We start from the raw sequence: 12,025 nt of genomic DNA on the forward strand, positions 1-12,025 counted from the left end.
ATCCGTAGGCGTCAACGATACCGGGGACTCGGAGAAGCCTCGCAACATTGCCGTGCATGCCATGAAGCGTTTGCTCTTCTGGACAGATGTCAGCAGCCATCAGGCCATCATTCGGGCCCGATTCGAAGGCAATGAGCGTAAGGAGCTGGCCTACAAGCTGGAAGGAGTCACGGCGCTGGCCCTGGACCAACAGTCCGACTACAACAGTCTACTATGCCCATGGCAAGTGAATCAATGTGATAGACCTCAAAGGAAAGAACAAGTAAGCAACCAATATGGAGACCCGACCCTCTGAACACATGTGTAATCCCCTGTTCCCTCTCACTGGAAAAACTTTGTTTCCATGCACATCACGCAAGTGAACAACATTGCCGCCTTGGGAGCATTTGTGTACTGGCTGGATGACAAGACCAGACCGGAGTGGATCACTGTCAACGGAGAGCGTCGTTCCGCGGAGCTGCAGCGTCTGTCGCAGTTCACCGACATCAGTGCCGTGTGGACACCGGATGCGAAAGTGCTGCGCAATCACATGGCACAGTTGCCCAAATTGTTCCCACATCTGCATAGCCTAACGACGTCTGCTCGTGCCCCAAGCATCTGATGCTACTGGAAGACAAGGAGAACTACGGCGTGTATCCGGCCAGAAAATTTTAAGTGGCGGGAGTAGTGACTGGACTGGGAGGACTGCCCGGCGGATTCAGCTGACAGTCAGCAGAGGGCAGCGACAAGGCTCTGATCTGCGATGGTACCACCAGTGACAACTGTGACAATGTCCACGATGAGGCAAGTTAAAGGGAAGGATAGGATGGATCAATAAGAATTTACAATTGTTAATATTTTCCGCCATTTACCTTGAGTAGTTGAACTATTTAAATATAGGGGGCTTAAGTGGGCTAAGTCGGTTTTCCATCATACGAGTCGCTATATTGTTGTTGAGCAACCAAAATTGAGGCAAAAACAATCAAAGCCAAGTATTTAATATGCCAGTCAAGTAGAAAATTGATTCATTAATCGGATAAAATTATGTGGGCATGGCTAAATATTCTATCTAGCTAGTAATATTCCACGGAATAAAAAAAACGAGGAATATGTATAATGAACTTGAATTCGTCAGTATATTTACGGTATATTTTTAAAGTGAGACCGTATATTCTGGTATATCTGAGAGTAAGTCGGTATATTTTAACGATAAATCCGCGGTCACACTGCCTCTAATAAGAAATAAGAAATAAAATAAAATAAATTAAGTAATTGTGCGGAATAAAAACGGAACGTGCGGTCAATTTACAGCGCCTGACAGTGAGGCACATCAGCGCTAAAATGCAGGGACCGGGCTGCACTTGCAACGAATGGAAAATAGTGCAAATTCCGCAACAAAAAACAGCGCCACACAAACTGAAAGTGTAGTGTAGAGTGACGACAGGCGACAGGGGAGAATAAATCTAATTATAAAAATAAGAGTAAAAGTGCAAGCGCAAAGCGAATCCGATCCACACAAACACACAAACACACATACACACATCCACAAAGACATAGAGCGGTTAATTAGTGGCAGAAAAATTAACGATTTTTAGAGGAAAAACACACAAAAGCAAAGGCAGCAGCGGTAGCAGCAGCAGCAGCGCAGCAGCGGCAGCGGCAGGTAGAAGCAGCAGCGACAGCCTTTGCGTGTGTGGCGCGCAAGGCATGGGCTGAGAAGAGGTGTGGCGGCGCGTTGAGGCAAGGCTGCAGCAGCACCAGCAGCAGCAGCAGCAGCAGGAGGAACACAAAGCATCAACATTACCGCACAGCCACGTAATGGCCAGCCAATTGGATGCCAATGTCAAGGACGATCTGAAAACACAATTCGTAACGCGCGAGGGCACCTACCGGCTGCTGACCCTCTCCGAATACTCCCGCCCCAATCGCGTCGGCTACAGCAGCAACCAGAGCTCGCCGCAGGTGCGCGTCTCGATTGTGACGCTACCGAATCCGGCGCATGGCAGCAGCACCAATGCCGGCAACAGCAACAGCAACAGCAATGGCAATAAGAGCAACAACGAGCCGGCTGCAGCGAGCGGTGCATCGCCCACAGCAGCAGCAGCGGCGGCAACCACAACAACTACAACAACGAGCGGTAATCGCGGCACAAATTCGAATGGTGCCTCAACGGCAACACCTGCAGCATCCACCAGCAACACCACCACTCCAACAACAAGCACATCTGGCGGTGCGGGAGGGGGCGGCGGTAACATCTCCAATGGCGGTGCTGGCGGTGACAACAACTACAACAACAGCAATAGCACCGTAGACGCCCGCCTGGGTGGCGGAATCTCCATGCACTCGATGATGAATGGCGGAGTGACGGACCAGAATGGGATGGCCAGCAGCCAGGTCGTGGGCGGGGATCGAATCTGCTTCAACTTTGGCCGCGATCTCTATGTGTACTCCTTTCGCGGTGCCAAAAAGGTGAGTGATGCTCCGCTCATCAATCTGTGGCGAAGGAAGACGGCTTATCAGGCCACTGGAGCAAGAGGGGCACATGCTCTAGAGAGCTGCTAGATAAGCGCGCAATTGCATTCTAGGCAGGCAGCAGATTGCACCAGATTGCAATTGGTAAACCAAATGGTTTCGCGGATACCCATGCAGGGGGGGTGTCGCTGTGTCCCCTTGAGGGTCGGGTCGGCCGCTTAATTTGCTCTACTTCGAGCAGCGTTTGATCAATTCTCCGCTTGTTTGTCGTTTTTATGAATGTTTATTGCATTCGAAGGTAGCGCACAGCAGATGCACATGTCCGCTGGGGCTTGGAGGGTGCATTCTAGGGAAAATGTACATTTAGATAGTTCAAACAGGTGACCATTAGTCATAGAAGCAGGTAGAATATCCATCAAGTTAATAGCGGGAGATGATCGTCTGAAACGTGGATGAAATTCCAATTTGAGTAGGGCATGAAATGTAGGGTATTTTATAGTGTTTTTGTATCTATCTGATATTCAGAATCACGTGGATCATTGGCTGAAAGGGGCCCTGGCTGGCTTTTTGTAGATGATACGTTCCTGTCTTTGCCGAATCCCTTTGAAAGTCTCAATTTCTGATAGAAATCTATCAATTATCACCGACTGATGCTAATCTTTAAACGGATCTAAAGTACATGGTTATATTCCATTCTCATCAATATTTCTACTCAGTAAATGGTGAAAAATCAATCAATTATCAGCTATCTATATTCCCTAAGCTCCGTGAAGAGTCTTTCGATGGCTTTAGACATGTTATGCGTCATTTTGAAGTGTCTTTCCATATCTATCTGTTGATTAGTGAGTGTGTGCTCTGTTCGACTTGGAAGCCAGCTCATTCTTATGTGTGCAACCATTGTAGCCATAGCCCTGCCCTCCGTTCCCTTCTGTGTAGCAGCTGTTTCTAATTCTTTTGGCATTGTTGCCGCACGGCCTCCAACCAGCTTGCTTTGCAATTCTTTTACATATTTAGTCTTGTGTTTGCCTTTTTTTTTTTTTTGGTGTTTTGTTGATATAGTTGCTATCCGTCCGTCTGTGTGTTATCTGAGAAAAAACTTGGCAAACGTTTGAGTTGTAGGGCCCGTGGGCAGGGGCCACCTGATTCCGGCAACGAGCCGCTAATTTCCATCCAGCCTCCTGAATAAATGTGTTAATTTGTATGAGATTGCGAGAGGGTTTTCCAGTGTTTCAGATGATAGTTATCGTCTCTCTTGTTTGCAGGGCACGGAGATGAGCAAACCGATCGATAAGAAGTTCTACAAGGGCACCAATCCCAGCTGCCACGACTTCAACTCGAACTCGGCCACGCCCACGGGCGCACCGCTGCTGGTGGGCTTCACCACGGGCCAAATTCAGCTGGTATCCCCGCAGATGGGGCCACGGGAGCTGCGGAAGCTGTTCAACGAGGAGGTAAGTGGAAGTGCACACGTGCAAGAGTTGATTCTAAAAGCCCAGTTTTGTCTATTTGCAGCGCCTTATCGACAAGACCAAAGTGACCTGCCTGAAGTGGCTGCCGAATTCTCCCCATTTGTTTCTCGCCTCGCACTCGTCGGGCCACTTGTATCTGTACAACGAGGAGCTGCCGTGCGCGGCCACGGCGCCCAACTACCAGCCGTTCAAAATGGGCGACGGCTACACGATACTCACCTGCAAGTCGAAGTCGACGCGGAATCCCCTCTACAAGTGGGCCTTCAGCACCGACAACTGCTGCATCAATGAGTTCTGCTTCTCGCCGTGCGGCTCCAATCTGGCGGTCGTCTCGCAGGACGGCTTCCTGCGGGTCTTTCACTACGACACCATGGAGCTGCTGGGCATCGCGCGTTCCTATTTCGGCGGCTTCCTCTGCGTCTGCTGGTCTCCCGATGGCAAGTACATTGTGGTCGGCGGCGAGGATGATCTCGTGACGGTGTGGTCGCTGCAGGAGCGCCGTGTGGTGGCCCGCGGCCAGGGCCACCGTTCCTGGGTCTCTGTGGTGGCCTTCGACCCCTACACCACGTCCTACACCAACTGGGACGGCGGCGACTTCAGCGACGACGAGAACCAGCTGAACGAGCAGTACACGGCCTCCCGGGAGGCCCGTTTCTCAGGCGACTCCACGGCGAACGGAGGGTTCGAGGGCTTTGACCGGAACTCCACGCCCGTGCATGCAGCCCGGCCTCGCCCCCACTCTGCCTCGTTTCGGTCGGATGCCTCGTCGGCGGCGCTGGCGCCGGACAAGCTGGCCATCAGCTACCGCCTGGGATCCGTCAGCCAGGACACGCAGGTCTGCCTCTGGGATATTACGGAGGACGTGCTACGGCACCCGCTGGCGCTGAGGCAGCGTGTGAACAGCACGCAGCTGAACGACACCAGCTTCCTGAACGGCGGCATCGATGCGGACGGCATCAAAGTGATACGGCCAATCGCCATCGGACATGGAGCCGGCGGCAACGGCAACGGCGGCGGCGGAGGCAATCATGCAGCGGATTTGGACAGCTGCAGTCCCACCAGAGAGACGGCGGTTGGAGGAGGAGCCACCGAGAATAGCAACAGCAGCTCCAGCAAGTTCTCCACCGCCAACTGCACGATATCCTCGCAGTCCTCGAATGCCAATACCCCGCCCGAGGACTGCGAAACGGAGGCAGCCACCCCGGCCTCCACATCATCGAATGCGGCAGCCACTACGCCAGCAGCAGCGGCAGCAGTGCCGACTGCAGCACCAGCAGCACCCTCCACCAAGCAGAACAGCCGGACGCATGGGACAAGCAACTCAATCAAATTCCCCAACTGCATCAGTGCCACCAAGTCGGACAGCATCGATGGGAATGCGAGTGCGAGTGGAAGCGGAAGCGGCGGCCAACGGACATCCTATGCCACGTCCGGGTACAACAGCAAGACTTCCAACAGCTCGACCAAGTCCTCGAACTCGGGCAGCGGCTTCAGCGCCTTTAACAGCCTCACGCAGCGGCTGTCGAACTTGAATTTCCTGAGCAACTCGGACAAGAAATCTTCGTCCAGCGTCGGCCACGAGGGCAGCAACTCGACGGCGCATCGCCAGCACCGCAAGGCCATGAGCATGCTGAAGAGCTACAATCAACACAACAATCACAGCAGCAATAACCACAGCAACAACAGCAGCTCCTCCAACTTTGGACACTCGAGCAACCAGGAGTCGGGCGTTGCCATCGGCAGCAGCTCGACGGCGCACAGCTTTGGATCGCTGAAGCTGAGCAAATCCTCCCACAATGCCTCCTCCCTGGTGACGGGCGCCCAGTCGGCGGCCACTGTGAGCAGCTTCGATCCCATGAAGCTGATCGGCACGCCCGCCTGTCCGCGCTTCGACGAGTGCCCGCTGCTGGAGCCGCTGGTGTGCAAGAAGATTGCCCACGAGCGTCTCACGGCGTTAATATTTCGCGAGGATTGCTTTTTGACAGCGTGCCAGGATGGGTTTATTTATACATGGGCGCGGCCCGGTCATGCAACAGTAAGTACTGCAACGATAGACAATCAAAACCATGTTCAATCGAATCTCTTCCTTTGCAGCACACCAACCAGCAGCACTTGTCGCCCAGCCAGTCGGCGGCACCTGGTGGGACGGTAATCTAGTAGTTCAATAAAACTATCAGCGTTCATCTTGTCAAGGAGCAAAAGGCGCAGAGGGAGCAGGAGCGGAAGTGGATGCAGCAGGTGGTGGAGTGCAGTTGGTGATCTAGGATTAAAACTAGGCGATTGATTTCGATAATTTATTGATAGGAGAAAAGAGTTTTAAAGGTTTTTTATGTTGCGTATTTTGTATTCCAAATGTAGCCTAAATGTAGCACCCCCTACACACCCCCACACACACCATAAACACCACACACTCCTTTACATATATATATATATGATATATATAGCTATGTAAAACATAACTACGATTTATATGCAGCAGAACAGAACAAAACCCACACACATGTACACATATGTACGCGAGATAGAGAGTGTTGTGTGAAGAAAAACCTAAATTATTAGTTGTAAATGTATTATTTTTTTAGTACGTGGAATTTGTTGAAAACAAATGCAAAGCAAAGCATGTTTATAACTATTTACTAAGCGCTAGCCCTAAACACACTACACTACACCTACACAGAATAAAAGCAAAGCAAAAAAAACAAAAACGAACATCAAATGAAGCGAAAATCATGCGAAAAGATCGAAGAAACAGGAGAGCAAAACCAATGCTGATTTAGCGAATGTTTTCCCCCATTTGTGCTATGAACTGAGGCCCCAACTAACGAACGAGAGAGCGAATGAAAACGGAAAACGGAATAAACTATGAATAACTACATATACATACATTTATGTAAAACAACTCACGAGAGAACTAAACCTAAAGCGTAGGAACTGTTATACCTATACGGACTATTATTATTATTATTATTATTACTATTACTATTATTATTGTGCATTCTTATGCCTCTTATTTTGAATGCGGTCACCCCCAGGGCAGGCGGGGGGTGCGACGAACAAATTAGACTAAAAAGCAGACGACAGGTAACTGAAACATCAGCATACATACATACACGTATATATTTTGTAACAAAATCAAGAAAAACTAGCGACAATTTGCAAAGGGATCCCCCCACTGGCAGGCTGGCAGCAACCACCAGTTAGCCATTAAGTTTATCCGGACAGCAAACAACAGAAGCAACCAACCAACAAACAAACAAACAAGCAACACGTTACAGTAATGAAAGACTAAAAATTTCAATAAAATTATATATACAAAAAATACGAATAACTATTCAAAAGTCAACGATTGATGACCGATCCGAGAGAGATGGTGTATCGTTTTCATAGCTTGTATTTATTTATTTTATAAAATGTGCTTCGTTATTAACAAAAATATGGTTTCTCTTATGCAATCTCAGACGCAGGCACGCGCTCTCTTCTCCCAATCCTTAAGTAACAGCTAACCATTGATAAACTACTGCGAAGATTTAACACTCTGGAAATGATATCGGCTCGCATGCGGCTTCCGGTAATGTTATTACAGGGCCTTGGGCACCGGCAATAGGGCCTCCGATTCGGGTAGATATAAGTGCTTCGAGAGTAGAAACGCAAGCACCGCCTGCCCGGCCACGACCATGAAGAGAAAGTAGAGCTTCCGCTTGCGTCCGCCGCTGTAGTCGAGCTCCTGCGGATTGCTATAGGGATCATAGTTGATGGCATTGCTGGAGACAGCCGGCGCACTGTCTTGCAACAGTTTCGTTCGAAGCGTTCGCAGCTGCAAAGGGAACAAGATCAGATTAGCCCTTGCTCTCGTTTGATCGCGCGAAAGAAAGACTCACCAGAAAGAAACCAAAGGAGAAACTGGTGTAGGCCAAGGCTATAAAGTAGCCAGACCTGTAGAACAGCGTGCTGAACATCAGACAGGCCACAATGTTCACATATTTGTAGCCAGTGAATGCCAGCAGATCCAGGGTCTTGAGGCTCGTCTTGATATTCATCACATACAGGGCTATCGAGTAGATGACCAGCTCGAAGATGCTGTAGGCCATGGCACTGGAGGCCTGGATGCCCAGCTGCTCGGGCGAGAATCGCTTCTGCATGCCCAACAGCAGGCCGGCCACAATCACGTAGGTGATGTAGCCCATCGTTGGAAGATACAGATCGGGCGCATTCACATCGTACCTCGGCTGCACTGGGTGCTCTTGATCGTACTTCAAGGACCAGTCCTAAAGAGAAATTCAAGTATTTTCATCAGCGATTCCGATCATTAGATGTCTGCTGTGCGCTTCTTTACCTTGTGTATATACGGAAAGAAGAGCAATCGCAGCTTGCGTCCCACGTAGGCATTGTCCACGGCAAAGTAATACCTCAGCTTGGCCACGGGCACCCATCTCTCGAACTGATTCTCCACTATCTGCCTTCCTTGATCGGCCAGCCGCTGACCGTACTCCATGGCCATGTCCTGCACGATGGGCTGCTGGAGCATCGCGAACTGTGGAAACTGTCCACCGGGAGGCATGCCAGCCCCAGGTCCTGCCTGCGGTGCTCCCATGCCGTATGGCGGCAGTGCTCCCCCCTGTTGTGGTTGTGCATAGCCGAAGCTCTGCTGCTGCGGCTGCTGATAATTTTGTGGCGTCTGTGGCTGCTGTGGTTGATAATGCTGCTGCTGTGGCTGCTGCAGAGGCTGCTGAGATGGTGCCACGTTGAAGCCGTAGCTAGTCGACGGGGCAGCAGCAGCTGGGCCGCCGCCGTACATGTTGGGGTCCAACATGCCGGGCCCGGACGTCGGGGGCATGAACGTTGGTCCGCCCATCACCGGGGCCGACGGGCCCATTGCATTCATGTCGCTGATGCGCTTGTTTGGCCGCGGGCGGCCGCCACCTTGTGCTATTTTGGTCAAGAAAAAAGCCTGTGGTTAGTGGCAGAGCACGAGAGTAGCGATGGCATAGACGAAACGTGGGGAAAGTGATGGAAACAAGTAAAATCAAGCTACAACGCAAACAGCAAACAGCAGGAAAAAGGCGGAACAGGACGGATTGTGTTAGTGCGGGATAAAAACAGGATAAAACATTGAACGTCCAGCTGCAGGCGCGGCCCGTTCCAACAGTCTGGTCAGCAGTAGTCCGGAGGAGCGGCGGCGGCGGCTGGTCTGCCTTCGTGGTATACTTGCTTGCCGTTGCTTGTTCCTTACAGTTTTCCCACTTACGATTCCGCATACCCGCATTTGGATTGTAGTTCATCTTGCTCGCGCCAAACTCCGACCGGTCTGCTTATTGGATACTATATAGTTTCTGCGTTACTTGACGAAAATATATTCAAAATTCTATAAACCACATCACCACATCATCAGTGTGACCGCGGACTTGATCAAATATACCGTCCGACCCTCAGAAATATACCAAAATATACCGTAAATATACTTACGAATTCAAGATATATTTTAGATCTTCCTCGTTTTTGTTTTCTGTGGAATATTGGTAGCTATATAGCTGACTTAAAAAGTATAGGTTTAAATATAGAAAACGTCTTCAAACAATCATTGCTTTATTTATTCATATAATTTCCATTATTATGTTTATTTTTTCTAATTTGTCACCAATTGTCACAACTAATGTAGGTATTTTTGCGGCAGCCCATAGTTATCGCAGCAGTTATCAAGCCTGCCTCTTGTCTGTATATAAACTTAGGAAAATTTCCAACTAAAAAATATATGTTTTTATAAATTTTCTAGCAATCAATTTTAAAAATAGCCAGAACGCTATTAAATTGCTGAATTGGCCACACTGACAGGAATATCGATACATTTTCCCCTTGGCGCGCACCACTCGTCAATACTATGGAACCGATTACCATAGAATTGCCATTATAAATACATAAACTAGTCAGTCTCTGTTTTAAAGTTTACGGTTATCCCTCGGGGACCAAGAATAGGTATCGGGATCGAGATATACAAACAACCTTCTTTTATAACCAATCCAAAAAAGATGAGAATTTAAAGTTAGCCAGTCTTGTAGGAAATTGATTTATCAATCTTATAAAATTATGAGTTGAGAGCTGAGGGTCCTAGCTAGCTAGTAATATTAAACCGAACGTCAAAACCAAAGAATATTATGGAAGTTGGATCTAAATAATTCGTCAGTATATTTACGGTAATTTGGAAATTTCAGTCGTATATTTCGGCATATTTCTGAGGGTCCGGCCGTATATCGTATCGATAAGTCCAGGGTCACACTGGCCTTTGATTTTGAGCGCATTCCGCGTCGCCAAAGTAAATAAATGTAATTAAATGGAAAACGCGTTTATAAAAAGGCGTTCGCTGACGCTCAGCACGCGGTTGCTGCACAAACGCCATAGCGGTAAGTGTTTGCAACGCATTGGTTCGACCGCGGTATCATTATAATGCGTTTTTCCAACAGCCTCACCGCAAAACTGCGGGCGCCCTGGAAGCGGACACGATGTGACAATGGATGCACCTGGCTCTCCCTCGTCTATTGTGGACACACTAGACGATGTGGAGGGCACGCCCCCCAACAAGAAGTCGTTGAGTCTCGACGATAGCGTCGACTTCTCGCCGCGCATGGACATCAGCCTGTCGCCCAACTGCCTCTTCTCGCAGACGCTGGCCACCGAGAGTCCGGAGGTCGGATGGCGTTGGAACCGCAACAGCAACGCTAGCGTGAACCCCAACAAGGTAAACACGACAACAGACAGCGGCTTCGATTCCGCAGAGCTGACTGCCGGAAAACTAAAGGATCGCCGCAGGCAGCTGACGATGAAAGGGGAGGACCGCCGCAATCAGCAGGACAGCGACCTGTGGCGCGCGAAGCAAATACGCGCACGAGAGCTGCTCAAGGAGCGTTGCGACAAGCTGCACAGGCAGCTGGACCAAGTGGCTGTGTCTGAGACGCCCAGGCCAGCGGCAGCGATGGCTCCTTCTGTGGCGGCCCGCACTCGGTCTGCCAGCAAGAGACCTCCACCAGCACCGGACCCAGCGTTTGAAGACTTTCTCAATGACTCGGAAACGGACATGTTCCTGCTCGAGGCCTCGCAGCAGCTGGAGTCGAAGATGGAGACCCATGAGACCAGATCGACAGCAACAACCACCACACCCACCAGCCATCACAAGACGAAGCGGCCCTCGTTCTACATGAAATTTCTGGAGGATGAGAGCGAGAGCGAGGACTGGCTGACGGCCCTCGAGGAGGCTGTCGATCAGGCCACCATGCCCAAGAAGCCGCGCACCTCGTTGCAGCGCTATAAATCGATGCCCGCAACTGGCGATACATCTGCCGTGAAGAATGGGGCCAGAGCTAGCAATGGATCTGCCGCAGGCGCCAGCACATCGTCGGGATTGTCCAGCCTGACGGAGACGCCACGCATCAAGCGACATGCCAGCTCGCACGCGCTGTCCCCGGCCACGTCGCATGGTAAGTGCTCAATGAAATCCCATTCCCAAGAGCCATAACTTATTATAGCATTCCCTGTAGCGCGCGGCAAACTTTTTGGCAGCCGGAAATGAAACTCGATATGGCTACTTCCACCGAATCAGCACTCCACAGGCGCACAGCCCACCAAGCATCGGCCTTCCCCCTCAACGAGTATCAATTGTGATGAGAGCAAATGTTAGGTTTCGTTTCGCTCCCCAAACTGTTGACCATTCTGCAGTACTGCGTGTATACGAGCAAGATAATTGAATTTGTGCAGCTCTGAAGCTACTTTGTTCATTTAAATTTAAGGCTAATTAAAAGTTAATTGTAATTTAAAGCGTTCCGCGGCCGGCCATTCGCCCATTCGGCCATCGAAAGTCGTAATGTTTACGCGGCCGGAACACAGCGCATGCGACCGGCCATATGCTCGGCATTATCGGGGGGCAGCACCTGCGTTGTCAGGCGTTGCGCCGCTCCCCTGGCCAGGTTGTAGCTCCTGTAACTGGCTGCTCGAAAGGCGGAGGCTTCGACTCCCCGCGGGTTTAAGTTAAGCCTTCCTTCCGTTGAGTAAAATAATTGAGATGTAAGCAAAGTATTTTAGTTTTTAGTAGTAGTCTTTGGGGACTCTATGTTTATCCT

The 12,025-nt window shown here is 50.1% G+C and overlaps 3 protein-coding genes across 4 annotated transcripts; 2 read left to right on the forward strand and 1 right to left on the reverse strand.

Annotated features, from left to right (window-relative positions):
- The first annotated feature begins 1,245 nt into the window (after positions 1-1,245).
- LOC6588581 (WD repeat-containing protein 20) lies at positions 1,246-6,581 on the forward strand. Its single transcript, XM_026995056.1, has 4 exons — positions 1,246-2,448; positions 3,714-3,902; positions 3,964-5,955; positions 6,015-6,581. The coding sequence occupies exons 1-4, from the start codon at positions 1,798-1,800 to the stop codon at positions 6,075-6,077; spliced, it is 2,895 nt and encodes a 964-aa protein (XP_026850857.1). The 5' UTR covers positions 1,246-1,797; the 3' UTR covers positions 6,078-6,581.
- A 712-nt stretch (positions 6,582-7,293) lies between these two features.
- Positions 7,294-9,294, reverse strand: LOC6588490 (protein YIF1B-A). Of its 2 annotated transcripts, none has more exons than XM_026984799.1 (5): positions 9,166-9,294; positions 8,662-8,846; positions 8,254-8,601; positions 7,799-8,185; positions 7,294-7,734 (listed from the first exon to the last, which is right to left on the reverse strand). In XM_026984799.1, the coding sequence occupies exons 1-5, from the start codon at positions 9,197-9,199 to the stop codon at positions 7,498-7,500; spliced, it is 1,191 nt and encodes a 396-aa protein (XP_026840600.1). In that variant the 5' UTR covers positions 9,200-9,294; the 3' UTR covers positions 7,294-7,497. The 2 variants fall into 2 exon arrangements, with proteins under 2 accessions (XP_026840600.1, XP_026840103.1); XM_026984302.1 differs by having other exon boundaries at positions 9,151-9,228.
- Positions 9,295-10,115: 821 nt separating this feature from the next.
- On the forward strand, positions 10,116-11,717 carry LOC6588613. Its single transcript, XM_002013936.2, has 3 exons — positions 10,116-10,315; positions 10,376-11,386; positions 11,447-11,717. The coding sequence occupies exons 1-3, from the start codon at positions 10,246-10,248 to the stop codon at positions 11,476-11,478; spliced, it is 1,113 nt and encodes a 370-aa protein (XP_002013972.1). The 5' UTR covers positions 10,116-10,245; the 3' UTR covers positions 11,479-11,717.
- Positions 11,718-12,025: the final 308 nt, after the last annotated feature.

Source organism: Drosophila persimilis, unplaced genomic scaffold (assembly GCF_003286085.1).
Source record: "Drosophila persimilis strain 14011-0111.01,24,50 unplaced genomic scaffold, DperRS2 tig00000000-arrow-pilon, whole genome shotgun sequence".
Classification (NCBI taxonomy): Eukaryota; Metazoa; Arthropoda; class Insecta; order Diptera; family Drosophilidae; genus Drosophila; species Drosophila persimilis.

Bases quoted from the DNA above. Each gene is read 5' to 3' on its own strand.
- LOC6588581 (XM_026995056.1), top strand. From the start codon at position 1,798: ATGGCCAGCCAATTGGATGCCAATGTCAAGGACGATCTGAAAACACAA. The intron at 3,903-3,963 runs GTAAGTGGAAGT...GTCTATTTGCAG, and splicing joins GGAAGCTGTTCAACGAGGAG to CGCCTTATCGACAAGACCAA. The intron at 5,956-6,014 runs GTAAGTACTGCA...CTTCCTTTGCAG, and splicing joins CGCGGCCCGGTCATGCAACA to CACACCAACCAGCAGCACTT.
- LOC6588490 (XM_026984302.1), bottom strand. From the start codon at position 9,199: ATGAACTACAATCCAAATGCGGGTATGCGGAATCGTAAGTGGGAAAAC. The intron at 8,847-9,150 runs GTAAGGAACAAG...TGACCAAAATAG, and splicing joins GAATCGTAAGTGGGAAAACT to CACAAGGTGGCGGCCGCCCG. The intron at 8,186-8,253 runs GTAAAGAAGCGC...ATTTCTCTTTAG, and splicing joins TCTTTCCGTATATACACAAG to GACTGGTCCTTGAAGTACGA.
- LOC6588613 (XM_002013936.2), top strand. From the start codon at position 10,246: ATGGAAAACGCGTTTATAAAAAGGCGTTCGCTGACGCTCAGCACGCGG. The intron at 10,316-10,375 runs GTAAGTGTTTGC...TTTTTCCAACAG, and splicing joins GCTGCACAAACGCCATAGCG to CCTCACCGCAAAACTGCGGG. The intron at 11,387-11,446 runs GTAAGTGCTCAA...CATTCCCTGTAG, and splicing joins GTCCCCGGCCACGTCGCATG to CGCGCGGCAAACTTTTTGGC.